Source organism: Balaenoptera borealis (assembly GCF_965194805.1).
Source record: "Balaenoptera borealis genome assembly, chromosome: 15".
NCBI classification, from domain to species: Eukaryota; Metazoa; Chordata; class Mammalia; order Artiodactyla; family Balaenopteridae; genus Balaenoptera; species Balaenoptera borealis.
This window is the reverse complement of record NC_138871.1, coordinates 8,149,293-8,165,180: the sequence shown is the minus strand read 5'-3', so window position 1 is coordinate 8,165,180 and position 15,888 is coordinate 8,149,293. Positions and strand designations below refer to the sequence as shown.

General features: G+C 47.4%; 1 protein-coding gene across 8 annotated transcripts in view; it reads left to right on the top strand.

Annotated features, from left to right (window-relative positions):
- Nucleotides 1-15,888, top strand: part of INPP4A (inositol polyphosphate-4-phosphatase type I A) — a 125,499-nt gene that overhangs the window by 70,001 nt on the left and 39,610 nt on the right. For all 8 annotated transcript variants that reach the window (XM_082356140.1, XM_082356139.1, XM_082356136.1 and 5 more), the window contains 8 exons: nt 523-731; nt 1,321-1,365; nt 8,151-8,269; nt 10,297-10,413; nt 10,688-10,767; nt 12,922-13,033; nt 13,785-13,875; nt 14,329-14,476. In XM_082356140.1, the coding sequence (XP_082212266.1) occupies nt 626-731; nt 1,321-1,365; nt 8,151-8,269; nt 10,297-10,413; nt 10,688-10,767; nt 12,922-13,033; nt 13,785-13,875; nt 14,329-14,476 (818 nt within the window). In that variant the 5' untranslated portion in view covers nt 523-625. The remainder of the gene's footprint in view (nt 1-522; nt 732-1,320; nt 1,366-8,150; nt 8,270-10,296; nt 10,414-10,687; nt 10,768-12,921; nt 13,034-13,784; nt 13,876-14,328; nt 14,477-15,888) is intronic.

Sequence of the window (15,888 nt, the reverse complement as noted above, 5' to 3'; positions counted from 1 at the left end):
TGGGAGGGAGAGAGCAAGGTTGGAGACATGCCTTTGGTCTCCACTGTTCTGCTGTGCTGTCCTGGTCAGTGGGCGCCAGACCTCTTCTTGCGTCTCTTATCTTTCTAACGGAGATGGTAGTGAGCTGATTTATGATTGTAAAGAGGCTCTGAGACTTGCCAGTGGAAAAACATAATAAAGCAAACAAGAAAATATCAAAGGCCATAGTCGATGATTAGATCTAAGCCATCATTTAATGTGGCATGTCTCTGTTGGAGAGAACATGATTTCTTTACGGGACCCCACGGACGGACCGTGCTGGCGTGTGTGTGAGTACAGAGGAGGTGACTAGACGGGGCCTAGCTCATCGGACTCTCCGTCCTGGCTTCTCATTGCCAGGGGACCCTGGCTTTGCTGCATCTTGTCCATGTAGGTCAGCGTGCTCTCTCCATGAGGGCACAGTGTCTCTTCGTCACCATCCCTGTTTTTTTGTTGTTGTTGTTGTTTGTTTTTTTAAAAAAAGTGTTTGTTTTTATTTCTCAGGACTACTGCCACCTTAGGGGACTAGGGCTTGGTGACAGCGCTTCCCGGGGAATCAGGCGTGGTCTGACCCAGGAACAGGAAGCACATCGTCACCAATGACATCATGACAGCAAGAGAGCACAGCCCTCGCCATGGCACCAGAGCCCGTGCAATGCAGCGGGCTTCCACCATCGATGTGGCAGCCGACATGCTTGGCCTCTCTCTGGCAGGTGAGCCTCACCGGGCCTGCCCGCGGGTCCCATACTGTGGCAGCGCTGGGAGGGCCAGGCCTGGCATCCCTCTGCTTGAACTGGAATGGGGGGAAGTCAGCCCTCTTCCTGGGAATTGCTTCCACTGGAACCTGCCCGCCATCAGTTTTCCAGTTTGCGTGGGCACCTCCAGGGCTCATTTGCCAATAGATAACGTGGGAATGTCCACAGTGCCTGTCTGGCAAGTGCCCAGACCATAATAAAAGCCCTTTGTGTTGTGAGTGTGCAGACCCGAGTGGGAAGGGATTTGGTCTCGGGGTCAGAGACTTCTTAGGAATCTCAAAATAAAATGTTTAGCAAACAAAGAAATCATCTCCTATAACAGTTTGTGAGGGAAAAGAAAGCAGAGCGTTGGGTTTTTCTTCCCAGTTTTATTGAGAAGTAATTGGCATATATCACTATAAGTTTAAGATATACAGCTTGATGGTTTAATTTATACATATTGTGAAATGATTGCCACCAGTGTGTTGAGTTTTTTGCATCAAATCTGAAAGCAGGGAAAAGTTTATTAAGGGTGATTTTTTTTTTCTGTCATTTCTTTTTTATCCAGGAAGTATACAAGATCCAGATGAGCCCATTCTAGAATTCAGCTTAGGTAGGTGTCTTTTAAATTTTCTTGTCTTAAAATACACGTTGCTTAAAAACAAAAACAAACACTCCACGACTGGCAGGAGTGTGTCTCAGAGGTCTTGCTGCTGCCACCACTGCTGCCCAAGTGCTTCCGGGGAGATGAAGCTCCGAGGCTGGTGTGAACCTCCTGTGGGTGGGAGGGAACCTCGGGGGGCCGCCTGCCTGCCTGCGGGGCTCGTGTCCCCTAGCACGTGCTCCCTGCCGGCTGGCAGTGGGGAGGGGCGGGAGGTAAGCCCACCCAGAGCCGCAAAGACAGCCTCCCCTCCCCTCTCCTACCCCCTGGGAGGGGCAGGGAGGGGTGAGGAAACGGGGCTTAGGGCCAGCGCTGTCCGCCGCGGCCACAAGGCCCTGTGGGGTTGCATTTAGCTTTCTAGCCCTCGGATCCCTGCTCCACGCGCGGAGAAGCTGACACCTGATGCTCTCCCTCTCGCGAGCATCAGATGAGAGAGTGTACCAACCACTGCCGTGGGCTGCACTGGCTCCGGGCTCGGGCAGTGTGGCTCGTCGCAGAAGGTTCTGCTCCGAGGCCCGGCACTCTTTAGTGTTCCTCTCCCCTTGTCCGTGGAAGTCTGCTGAGTGGCACGCACCCACCTCGCCCTCCCTACCCTTCTTCCTCTCGTCCTCCTTCTGTTGGGCTTATTCCTCCAGGCTGGAGGCTCTCTCTGGAGAAAGTAAACCACCCCACTCCCCACTCCCACTCCCCCCCCCCGCCAAAAGAGACACAGAGATGCTGGCCTTTGGAACCCAGCCAAAAGAGGCCGGCCGGCCACCCATTCACTGTCGCGGAGCCCACCGTACACCTCAGCCTCCTGATACCACATTCTTAGAAACAAATGGACTTTTATTTGTGCTCGCAGAGGTTGGTGCATGCATGTTGATTGCAGCTTTATTTGTAATATCCAGCACTGGAAACAACGTCCATCAGCAGTAAGATTAACTATGTTACATGCATACAACAGACAGCCGCTCAGCAGGGAAAAGGACCAGTCACTGATACACACACACCATGGGTGCATCTCAGAAGCACCGTGCAAAGTGAAAGAAGCCGTAATAAGAGACCGTGTGTTGTGTAATTCCATTTATGTGAAACTCAGAAGGATGAATCTGTAGTGAGAGAAAACAGGTTAATGGTTATCTGGGAGTGAGCCTGAGGACTGACTGGAAAGGGCCACAGGGAGCCCTTTGGGGTGATGGAGATGCTCTGTGTCTGGACAGTGGTGGAGGGTCTATGGGCGTGTATGCTGATCAAAACTCACCGAGTGCTGCGCTTAAAATGGGTGCGTTTTACATACAAATTATACCTCAGCGGTGATTCAAAACAAAATGAAAGCGTAGATCACTAGACCTTTGTGGAAGGCCCACAACATGAAAGATAGAAAAAAATAGAACTTGGAAGAAACAGAGACATTGAAGAAAGAAGAAAACGTCAAAGAAATTATAATGTGTATCCTCAAGAGAAGATGGTGTATCCATAAAAAAACCCAGGAGACTATGAAGAAAAACAACAACTGAAGAACATGTACAGTCTGAGAAACTTAAAATATAACAGAGTATTTTAAAATGCAATAAAGGTTGGAAGATATTTGAGGAATTATCCCAGAAAGTAAAATTTTCAGAGCAAACTAGAAAATGGGAGAGAAATGGAAAATTAGCAAATTCAGGAGGCTCAACATTTAGAAAATAGGAAAGAATGTAAGGGACAAAATTAACAAGAAATTATACAAGCATCTCTCAGAACCGCAGAGCCCATAACAAGGCACGTCACGGTGAAATTTCAGAGCACTGGGAATAAAATGAAGATCCTAAAAACTTCCAGAGAGGAAAAAACCAACTGGTCCTCCCCAGGGGATGGAACTGGCCTGGAGATTCTTGGGGACATTGGAAGCTTGAAGACAGTGGGGCCACATCTTTAATATGAGTGGAGAAATATCTCCAACCTGCAGTTCTCTGCTCAACCAGATTATCGATCAGTGTGAAGGTAGGAAGACATTTGTTTCATCATACAGAGTCTCAAATAAATTTACTTTCCCCACATCCTTTCTCTGGAAGTTAGTGGAGGATGTGCACCACCGAAAAGAGGGAATAAACTGAGAAGAAAGAAGATCCAGGAAACAGAGTCCAACGCAGGAGAGAAGTGAAAGAAATCCCGTAATGAATAGTATTCACTTAGCTTTAATAATGCAGAACATGGATGTAACAAAAAAGTTGAGCTAAACTGAGTTTAGAGAGAGAATGAGAGTTGATATAATTAAGTTAAAAATCTTCACCGCTATACTAGAAATCTAGAAATCAGGACATTTCTGAATCTGGCAAGTCAAGGGCGGTAATGTAGTCATATTAATTAGACAGGTGGAGGAAGAAACAGCTTAAAAAAGTGAGGGTGAATTTTATGTTAAATGAATTTTGCCACAATTAAAAAAAAAAGATGAGGAGTAGGAGTCAGATAATTGAATGGTCAAATATTTTATCTTAAAAATAGAAGTTTAAAATTAAAAAGTACTCATTTAAAAACCTTTAACAGAGAAAATGTAAACCCTAACAGAGAGAGAGAATCACAGTTGGCATTTTGGTGTATATTCTTCCAGATATTTTTTAACACCCACACAGGGTTATACAGAAATTTTTGATGATTTTTAGTTGTGGAGGTGATGGAATTATTTACAAAAATGTCATCCTAGTGTTCTTAACATGGTTTTTTTTTCATGTAGGGAAATATCACTGGCATCTTTTCATTTTAATAAACGTGGATCTGCCACCTCATCGTTTTAGATGCCTACATGGAATCTATTGTATGGCTGTGCCATATTTATTTTAACCAATCTCCTATTGCTGGACATTTAGGTCTTTCTAGTTTGCCATTATAAACACACCAGCACAGTTAACGTACTTGTACATGGATCTTTCATATATTTTGCTGATTATTTCCCTAGGATAAACTCTTGGATATAGAATTGCTGAGTCAAATGATATGCACTCGAAATATGTTTTACCGGTTTACCTCAATAGCATTTATTCAGCTGGGACTACAGATGCTCTGGTTGGAGAGACAAGACCCGCATATCAGAGATTAATGGTTTCTATGGAAATATGCCAGAGGAGTGATGTGTAAGTGATAAACAGAAGGAGACGTGACTGTGGGCTGAAGAGAGAAAGCTTCGTGGAAGCCATGGAACTGAGCTAGGAATTAAACCTTGCGTGAGATTTAGACAGGCTGGGTGGGGACGAGGCCAGGAGAGAATGTCACCCGTGGGGAGGTGTGTTCTGAGAGTGGCAGTTGGCCCATCAGCCCTTAAGCTGATAATCAGTCTTTCCAGCCTTGGGCCACCTGCTGTGTCTCAACCTACCTGCCATCACTTGCGCTTGAGAGACTCGGATGTTCTAACCTCGCATGATGAGAGGGCAGGCCAAGAGAGACCAGACCAGGGTCACCGATGGGGGTAGCTTAAAGGAGGGAGAGCAAATGGAACAGTCAAATCCCTGATTTCTGTTGAGGCAGACATAGTAGAAGAAATAGAATAGAATTTTTAGAAAATAATAAAACCTTAAAGCTTCTGGAAGAAAATAAATAACTCACAACCACAACTTGAGGGTTGGCAGAGCTTTCTTGGCAGAAAGTACTAACTCTGTGTTTTAGTTTGCTATTGCTGCCATAACAAATGACCATAACATAGCACCTTAAAACAATGCAAATTTATTATCTTACAGTTCCGTTAGGTCAGAAACCCAGAGGGCTCAGCTGGATCTCTGCTTAGAATCTTATAACACCTAAATGAAAGCTTCAGCATGGATGCGGTCCTTTCTGGGGGCTCTAGGGGAGAATGTGTTTCCTTGTTCATTCAAGTTGTTGGCAGAATGAGTTACTTGTGGTTTTAGGACTGAGGTCCCCATTTCTTTGCTAGCTACTGGGTTGAGGCCTGTTCTCAACTTATAAGGGCCACTCACATTCTGTGGCTGTGGCCCCTTCCTCCATCTTCGAAGCCAGCAATGGCAGGTTGAGTGCCTTTCATGCTTAGAATCTCTCCTGTCTCTCTTTTTTTTTATTGTCACATCTTTCTAACTCACCCTTCCACCTTCCACTTGTACTTTTAAGAGCTCATGTGATTAGATTAAGCACACCCAGATAATCCAGAATAATCTTTTCATGTCAAGATTCCACGACCTTAATCACATCTATGAAGTCTTTTTTTGCCTATTATTATAATATATTCACAGGTTCCCGGGATTAGAACGTGGATACTTTTTAGGGGGAGGGACATTTTTCTGCCTGCCGTTCTCTAAAATTAAAAATCTAAAATCAAAAAATGAAAAACTGTAGAACTCTTTAAGCAAATGAATAAATAAACCGCAGACTGGGAAAAAAAATATTCACAACCCATATACCTGACAAAGGACAGATCCAGAATAAAATGCTTACAAATCAACAGTTAAAAAAAAATCAACTCGATTTAAAAATGAGCAAAAGACTTGAGCAGACTCTTGACAAAAGAAGTTATAACAATGAACAATAAACGCATGGTGAAAAGATGCTTAACATTATGAGCAACTGGAACTCATGTAGATTGCTGGTGGGATTGTAAAATGATACAGCCACTTTAGAAGACTGTCAGCTTCTTACAAAGCTAAGTGTAGCCTGTACTATAAGCTAGAAATCCCACTCCCAGGTACTTAGGCAAAAGAAAGAAAACATGTTCACAAAAAGATGTAAGAATGTTTATAGCACCTTTATTTATAATAGTTCCAAACTGGAAACAACCCGAATGTCTATTAACAGCGGGACTGATAAGTAAATGTTGGTACATTCATACAATGGAATATAATTCAATTTTTAAAAAGAAGAATGAAATATTGGTATATAAACAATACAGAGGAAACTTAAAAATGTTCCGTTTATGTGAAATTCAAGAATGGACAAAAGTGATAAAAATCAGAAAGTGGTTGCAGAGGTAGGGGAATTGACTGGGAAGTATGGGGGGAACTTTCTCGTCTGATGGGAAAAGCTATCTTGTTTTGATGAGGGTTACATGGGTGTATATGATTGTCAAAACTCATTGAACTGAAAACCTAAGGTCTTTGTATTTTATTATATTCCAATAAGTAATGAAAATCCATGAAGATGTATGAGAAGATAATACAAAGAGATTAATTTTCAGAAGTAAATTAATTTGCAGAAGTAAAAATCAGTTTCTGAATTTTAAATCACCAGTGAGCATTTTAAAAATCAATGAGAATGATGAGAGCAGGAATAAAGACCTCTAAAAATCCTCTCCTTCATAAAGGCAATGAAAAAATGGTCAAAATCAATTGTTTCAATTGTCAAGATATTGAAACAACCTAAGTGCCCATCAACAGATGAATGGATAAAGAAGATGTGGTATATACAGATACAATGGAATATTACCCAGCCATAAAAAAGGATGAAATTTTGTCCTTTGCAGCAACATGGATGGACTTGGAGGGCATTATGCTAAGTGAAATAAGTCAGACAGAGAAAAACAAATACTGTATGATATCACTTATATGTGGGATCTAAAAAATACAACAAACTAGTGAATATAACAAAAAAGAAGTAGACTTACAGATATAGAGAACAAACTGGTGGTTACCAGTAGGGAGAGCTGGAAGGGGCAATACAGGGGTGGGGGGAGTAGGAGGTACAAACCACTGGGTGTAAGATAGGCTCAAGGGTGTATAGTACAACATGGGAAATATAGCCAATATTTTGTAATAAGTGTAAATGGAAAGTAACCTTTAGAAATTGTATAAAAATGAAAAACTATAAAATTTTTTAAAAAAATCAATTGTTTCTGAACTCTGGGAATTAACCAAAGGCTTACAGCACTGTGGGACATGTTCAGTGCCCCTCCAGAAAAGCCACTTCTTTTTATGAGTGTTGAATGATTTACCATATGTTTCATCAGTTACAAGGTGGATATTTTTTCATCTTTTAGTATCTCTTTAATCAGAAAGTGTCTTACAATCAGTGGCATATCATAGACTCATGGCAGTGGGCCTTTTTTTTCCTCTCATAATACATTTTACAATAGATAGCATGTTAGATTCAAAGACGTATGATCATTTTTCCTGTGGGTCCCTTCTATGATAGAGTTATCTTGAGTCTTTCAAAATGCTTAGTACGTTTTCTAACTGAAACAGTTCTACAGGGCACCTTTTGTTCTGAAAAGTCACATGTTTAGTAATCTTACATTTGATATAAGTCTTATAAGGAGAATAAATGAGCAATGACTTCCTTAAAAAAAAAAAAGCTTTGTTTATTTTGCCATAGAATTTTAATTTGCTTCCAACATACATCACACACAGATCTGGGGACACCATAAGCTAAGGCAGCGGAAGTCCTGGATGCGGGTGTGTGTAGCTGGGTCTTGATTTCATCAACTCTGTGGCTGCTTAGCTCCAATTAGTCATTAAGGTCAGACTTTATGGGTCAGACCCTTCCTATGTCATCCCTTCCGTGGACGTAGAGAGCCTTCCATTGGCAGTGCCTGCATTGCTGTCCTGGGGGCTGGGGAAGGCGGGGAGGAATGAGAAGGGATTGCTTCTAATCTGAAAAATCACCTCCCTGTGACAACTGACAATGTGATCATCTCATCCCTTTGAGTGTCATTTACTTCTCTTGCTTTCTTTGGGTGCATTTGGAACAGAGAACTAACTAGAGCCTGATTTTAAAGATTCATTTCTATTTTATTTTTATTTAATTTTATTTATTTTATTTCTATTGTTTTAATTCTGTAGCTTGCAGTGAGCTGCATACGCCATCGCTAGATCGAAAACCAAATAGCTTTGTAGCAGTGAGTGTGACCACCCCACCCCAGGCGTTCTGGACGAAGCACGCGCAGACGGAGATCATTGAGGTGGGTGCTGCTGGCCCCTGGCCTGCCTCCGGCGGCTCCGTGACAGTGTTTCTGATCCCGACGGGAGGGCTGTTCAGTGGCCTGAGCACCTGTAGCTGCAGCTGCATTCCTGTGGATCGTCCCTGTTCTTCCATGGCTTTTCAGTACATTGGTATCTTTCATCACACTTACTCGTCTGGGTGGCATTTATATTTGCCATATCCTTTGCAGTTATTATTGATTGTCTATTGGCAGGCTGTTTTTGAACAGTGGTCCCCTAAGGCTGATTGCCTTTTAAGAAGTAAGACCCGATTCTTCCTTGTCACCTCCAGGTGGCTGCTACTTTTGGACAGGTGTGCTCATTAATCAGAGTTTGGAGAGTGTTCACTCTTAACCAACCCTCTTACTAGGCATACCTTTATTTTTATTGGTTTTTATTTTTATATTCTTTTGAGATGTGTGTGCTATGTGTTTACTTTTTACATTAAATGAAATGATATGCGTTCGCCTGGGGAATTTTACAAAATTTCTTTAGATGAGCACATCATGTAAGTTATGAAACTAAGTGTAGGAGTTGGCTGGTGTGAGCTCCTGTTGGATTGTGTTGGTGACGTGAGCCTCTAGGTGAAGTATCTCCTCCCTGGCAATCTCCACCAAACAAATTGCATTTCCCCTTCTTTCCCAGTTTCACATTTTGGAAGACAGACACTTTTTCATTCTCTTAGAAATGCATTTCCAAGTTCAAGCCAACAATTCTGTTTTCTCAGCATTTGTCGAGCACTGCCTACGTATGAAGCCTAGTGCTGGGTGCTGCGGATGATACAAAGACCCTTGAGGCCCCGTCCCTGCCCTCAAGGAGTCTGCCATCCTGTGGGTGAGGAGGCGGGAATGAGCGTGGCTCGTGCAGACAGAGCAGAGTGTGGTCTCTGTTAGAGCAGAGAGACGAGGACGGTACCCGGAGGACGAGGTCCCATCCATCTCATTGTGTGGGTTTGGAGAGTAACTTGATCCTGTTCAGTGTGTGCAGAGGACACAGCAGGAGCGCAGGGAAGCGGGGGTCTTGCCCGGCCGGGGCAGGCTTGTCCGCAGCTGTGTTTCAGGGAGGCCCTGAGTCAGAGGTCGCTGGGGGAGTGACAGTGCTGTGGGGCCTGACTGGCAGCAGGGAGGAGTGGAAAGAAGGGGGCATGAGAGGGAGGCTCTGGAGGTGGAACTGGCGGGGGTGCATCGATGCTGGGTGGTTGAGAACAAAGCAGAAGAAGGCACCAAAGCAGGTGCCTGGGTCTGCAGCCTCCTTGGACAGAGAGTCAGAGAGGGTCCGAACCAGCGGATGGAGGGAGAGGTTGGGTGGGGCTGCGGCCCCAGCTGGCCACCTGGGGGCGGGCACTGTCCAGCAGGCGCTGAGACATTGGAGCTGGAGCTGCAGGTACAGACAGGAACCGCTAACTGTTTGGCTGAGATCGCTAACCACCGCCTGAGGAAGAGAGTCTGATGTAATGGCGCTTTGGGGGGGCAAGGCCGGCCTGCCAGGAAGTAGCTACCTACGACTGAGACACTAGCAGCTAGTCCTCAGAAAGGGAAGGGATAGCCCTAAGAAAGCCGGGCCATAATCATTCCAAGCCCAGGAGTCTAGGAATAACCAACTCTGCCCATTCATGTCCTCTTCCGTCTGCCTTTGTACGTCTTAAAGGAATAACCCACAGTAGTAGATCCAAATACATAACTCATCTGAAGTTGTAAGACTAAGAATACATGTGGACATTCAACTCAGTTTTAGAAAATCCTTCCTGCTGAGGGAGGAACCCTTAGAATGAGCCCTTGGGCCCAGCTTGTGTGGTGGTCTGTTTGTTGTATCTGGGCCCAGAAAACTTTGTCCTTTTTGGAAAACAGTGTTTTGGTTATACGCATCCATGTAAGCCCCATTCGCATTTGTGTTGATCCAAGTTGGTAAGAATGTTAGTTTCTCCTTCTGAGAATGTTGATGTATTTCAGAAGCAACCAGTTCAAAAAATCCAACTCTGTATTCTGATTCTTTTTTTTTTCTATTCTAGGGAACCAACGATCCTATATTTCTAAGCAGTATTGCCTTCTTTCAAGACTCCCTTATCAATCAGATGACACAGATCAAGCTCTCCGTGTATGATGTCAAGGATAGATCTCAGGGAACAGTTAAGTACCATGTTGTCGTTCGTGGGCTATTCTTCTCTTTTTTTAAAGTTATGTAATCGTTTGAGAGGTGAACACAAGATTGACTTCACTTCTGGCTCACAAATTAATGTCCAAATGTATTTGTCTTTGGGAACATCTTTATGAGCCTCCCCATTGGGCTCCTGAGATGAGGTCAGATGTGTGGAGAGAACCAGCCAGCTGGACTCCCCAGGGCCTGGCAGTTGGAGCAGAGGCAAAGCAGGTGCACTAATGCTGTCTCCCCCTCTTCCTCAGATGTACTTGCTGGGCTCTGGAACATTTGTCGTCAAAGATCTGCTCCAGGACAGGCATCATAGGTTGTATTTAACACTAAGGTTGGTATTTAATTTTGTCCCTTTGCAAGGATCTGGAATTATGAGGTCCAGGGACAGATGGGGAAAGGCCCTACTTCCGGTACTGAGAGAGCACCATGTCCCCAGAGGCCAGTCTCTGGTGGGGGGGACTTGGTTGTCATTGAGGAGAGAGAAGAAAAGCCTGTCAGAGGGCCTCTCACGGAATGGAAATGTGCAGTGTTCATAGGAAGTATGCAGACCCAAAGGAAAACCTAGGTATACATCTAATAATACCAAATATGTTTTCCTGTTATCTGTCCCCTCCCTAATAGGATGTGATCTCCCAGGGGGCAGGGATGTTCCATGGTTTTGCTTGTATCCCAAGACCTAGAACAGTGCCTGCTGCTCAGTAAACATTTGTGGAAGGAAGGAATGTGGGGAGGGGGGTGGGGGGGACCCCACTATGTTGGGGTCAAGGTGTCAGTCCTTCCCAGATTCATTTTAGGGGCAATTCCCACCCTGACATAGTGTTCTTTTTTTTTCAAAATAATGTAAAAATTGGGGAAATAGTCCCAAATAGCAAAGAAGATTTTGACACAGAAGATGAATTCCCTGCTAGTAGTGCGACACTTTGAAGATACGGAGATGATGGAGTTGAAGGCGTTGGGCAGGGCTCACCCTGCTGTGTGTGAGGAGAGCTTGACTCAGGACGAGGAAGGGGTCTCGGGGAGAAAAAGCAGGGTCGCCTGGGGGAGGGGCCGTTAGAGAAAAACACCCAGGTGCATCATACGCCAGAGCTGATTCTAGTTGGATTAGGGTTCAATGTCAGACGTGGGCATCATCCTTTTTATTTATTTATTTATTATTATTTAAAATTTTTATACGTGTACATTTTATAGTCATTTATTAAGCTCTTACTGTGTGCTCTCCTGTATGACCTCACCTAATACTACAACCCTAGGAGGAGATATTAGGTAATGTTAGGGATGAGGAACCTGAGGTCCAGAGAGGTTAATTAACTTGCTCCGTGTTATCCAGCTAAGAACTATCAGAGCCCACATACAAATCCAGGCAGTCTGATTCCAGAGCCTGCACTTTTTATTTTTTATTTTTTGGCTGCATTGGGTCTTTGTCGCTGCGCGTGGGCTTTCCTTTGGTTGCGGCGAGCGGGCTTCTCATTGCGGTGGCTTCTCTTGTTGAGGAGCACGGGCTCTAGGCACATGGGCTCAGTAGTTGTGGCTTACAGGCTCTAGAGCGCAGGCTCAGTAGTTGTAGCGCACAGGCTTAGTTGCTCCACGGCATGTGGGATCTTCCCGGACCAGGGCTCGAACCCGTGTCCCCTGCATTGGCAGGCGGATTCTTAACCACTGCGCCACCAGGGAAGCCCCATCATCCTTTTTAAAAGGAGCTAGAGATGACCGTCAAACAGAGAGCCTGGGGAGGGACTTTTCCAGGCACAAGAACCGTGAGAGTGAGTCACAGAGGAAATGGTCAGTGGATGCATGTGACCACATAAAAATTTAGAACCTGGCTAAGCCCCACAGCTTAGATAACAAAGCCAGAGGCTTCAGGGTATCTCTGAATGAATCAGGGATTCACTGGGGCTTCCCTGGATGAATCAGGTGGGCCCAGGCAGCCAGCAGCTACCCTGAGGGGTCTTAGCAGTAAAGCAGACCAGGGCTAGAGTGGTGCCAGCTTTACCATGAAGGATTCAGAGGCTTTGGGAAATCCTGGGTGACCTCAGCTTACCTGGGGTCCCGGCCTAGGCCTTGAGGCTAATCAGAGCTTGAGGGTGGGGTGGGAATGAGCAGAAAAGGGGTCTAGTGCCAGAAGAAGATGCTCTCCAGTCCCGATTCCAAGGTGTGTCCGCATCACTCTCCGGGGCGGGGTCAGCCCAGGGCTGATGGGCACCAGCCTCCCGAGCGGGCATTGGCTACCCCGACCCCCGCTTCACCAGGCACGCCACCCATCTCTGGGGCCTCGTCGCCTCTCAGACACAGCCCTCTTCTGTGCCCCCGTCTCCTCACCTGCCTCCCCCGGAGCCTGTGCACACGGTAACTGCTGCCTGACCGACCAGCTGGCCCCATCCTGGCACCCCCAGGACCCCTTGACCATCCAGGAGGCTGAGCTTTGTGTTGAAGCAGAAAACGAAGCGCAGTCACGGCGCCGTTTACCGAAGCGCGTTGCTGGTTGCAGGTCTGCGGAGAGCGACCGAGTGGGCAACATCACCGTGATGGGCTGGCAGATGGAGGAGAAGTCAGACCAGCGGCCCCCCGTGACCCGGTCTCTGGACACCGTCAACGGGCGGGTGAGCACACCGCTTTGCTCCTCTCCGTGAGGAGTTGAGGACTGTCCCGACACACTTTGCCCGTGAGCTGTGGGGAGGGGGAGGCTGGGCTCCGCCGCAGGCGCTTCTCCAAGTAGAGAGAAGCGGGCGCCTGCCCCTGCCCCGGGCCACGCCGGCCCCTCTCCAGAGTGCAAGCTGCAGTCAGTCAGGAGGGGCGAGGCGGCTCGTGGGTGTGGAGTGAGACCCAGGTCATCCCTGAGGGCTGGTTACGGTCTTCCTCTCCCAGACGCTCCTATGCCTCGCAGCCGCCTGGGCCCCGTCTCACATCTGTGCCCCCCCCCACCCCGCCCTCCGTGTCACCCTCTGTGATGCACAGCCGCTCACCCAGACACTCTCAAACAACAGTTCTAATTTCAGAGCCCAAACGCTGGTAAGTAGTCATTGTAAAATACAGAGATCTCTCATTTTACCCCAAATAAACCTGAAACATCAGCTGTGGAAATACTCCTGGGCCTCATCTACCACTGCCCTTTCATCCTACACATCAAAACACTCAAAGACAAGGGGAAGTGACTTGGTGGAAAGTTGTGCGTTTCTAGAAGATTGTGTGGGCAAAGTATGTTCAGTGTCCTGGGCGGGGCTTCACTTGTCTGTGGCCGTGCGTTTCTCATAGAGTTGATGGTGGATGTTAGTTTCAAGGGTTCTTTTATGACATGATGTGCTCTGGAGTCTGAGTCACAGTTTTCTCATGCTTTTCTGTACGTGTTTTTAGATGGTTCTGCCTGTTGACGAGAGCTTGACCGAGGCCTTGGGAATCCGATCCAAATACGCTTCGTTGCGAAAAGACACTTTACTGAAATCGGGTAAACAGCTTCCTCTGTTGGTACTCTTGCCACTCGTGAGTGTCCACGTGGGTTCGTGGTCTGCTTCCCCACCCGCTCTGATTGTCACGGCTGTGCACGCCGATTGTCACCTGTCTGCACAGCAGCGTGCCGTCCTTTGTGGCAGCATGTCGGGACCTCGTGACCCTCCGGGGAGGGGGCTCCTCCTTCCTTTCGCTCTGTCTCGATGGCGTCGGGCTCAGTGACCGGCAGCCTCCCCGCCCCAGTCCTAGCACCTTAGAGCCGGTGACACGGTCTGGGATGATGAGACCGCATGTCACGGGGCAGGGGCATTCGGGCTCGGTCACTCCGTGGGTGTGGGTGTAAGTGTTTTAACTCCCTGGAGATGAACAGGAAGAAGACCCGGGGGCCAGGGGGGAGGACCCCGCGGCCGCCTGCGCCTGCTCACCGCGGCCTGTCCCCCTCCCGCCTCAGTGTTCGGCGGTGCCATCTGCCGCATGTACCGGTTCCCGACCACCGAGGGCAACCACCTGCGGATCCTGGAGCAGATGGCGGAGAGCGTGCTGTCCCTGCACGTGCCCCGGCAGTTCGTGAAGCTCCTGCTGGAGGAGGACGCGGCCAGGTGAGGCCCTCTGTCACGCGCCCCGTCCCATCTGGAAGGCTCGTGGGCGGGGTGGGTGGGGCACTGGCATCAGATGGGCCTGGCCGCACGCCCAGCGTCCACCGCCTGCCTGCTCCGCGGCCTGGGCTCAGTTTGCTCACCTGTGTCCCGGGGTTTCTGTGCGAGGACGTCACGAGACAGCGTGCCCGACACGCCAGCTGTGCCCCTGCTGAGCACGGGCTTCCCTCCCCGCCCCTCCCCTCCGGCCTTGAGAAAGTTAGACTAGCTGGTCCCTCTCTGGTTGTGGCTGCCTGGGTCACGGTTTTCTACGGTCCGGGCTCCAGAGGGCTAAGGATGACCCATCAGGACACTGATCCTCTGTGTCTCTCAGCCCAGGGCCTGCTTCACTGGTCCTGAGGCGGGGAGCAGCCTGAGAGGAGGTCCGGGCACTGCAGAGTATGTCTCCTGTCTGCCTAAGAGTCATCTCTGCTCCTTGCCTTCGAGCACTGTTAATCATAGATGCAACACAGCAGCTGCATGAAGGAAAACAGTGCAGCCAGATCCTACTGTTTTAATACAGCTCTTTTGTTTTAATTTTTTTTATCTTGAAAAAAAATTTGAACTTAGAGAAAAATGGCAAGAATAATGCAATGAGCTGCTTTATCCCCCATATGTGTATATTTTATTTATTTTTTATATAAATTTATTTTATTTATTTATTTTTGGCCTTGTTGGGTCTTCGTTGCTGCGCGTGGGCTTTCTCTAGTTGTGGCGAGCAGGGGGCTTCTCTTCGTTGTGGCGCACGGGCTTCTCATTGCAGTGGCTTCTCTTGTTGCGGAGCACGGGCTCTAGGCATGCGGGCTTCAGTAGTTGTGGCACGTGGGCTCCGTAGTTGTGGCTCGTGGGCTCTAGAGCGCAGGCTCAGTAGTTGTGGCTCACGGGCTCAGTAGTTGTGGCGCACGGGCCTAGTTGCTCCGTGGCATGCGGGATCTTCCCGGACCAGGTCTCGAACCCGTGTCCCCTGCGTTGGCAGGCGGATTCTTAACCACTGTGCCACCAGGGAAGCCCTGTGTATATTTTATAGAGTTAATTTTTTGAAACTTCCTTTCAGCTTTTCCGTATTTGTAATATATTTACATAGCTACCATCTACTTTTCTATATATCTTCAGTTTCACTAAATTTTTAGTTACGCCTAATTTCCCACTGTTTGGTGCACTATAACTTGGAAGAATTCATTCATTCATTGTGTTGGTTTGGAGGGTTTTGTTGTTTCTCACACCGGCCACGGGGCCAGTGCTCTACTCACTGTGGTGGGGAGGCGGGGGTCTTGATGAGCAAGATGGACCGTGGGAGACAGTCAGTAACAGAACTTGGGCCACACGGGGCCCAGACGGGTCACTGGTGTGCGGAACCTAAAAGGGGCCGCAAGAAG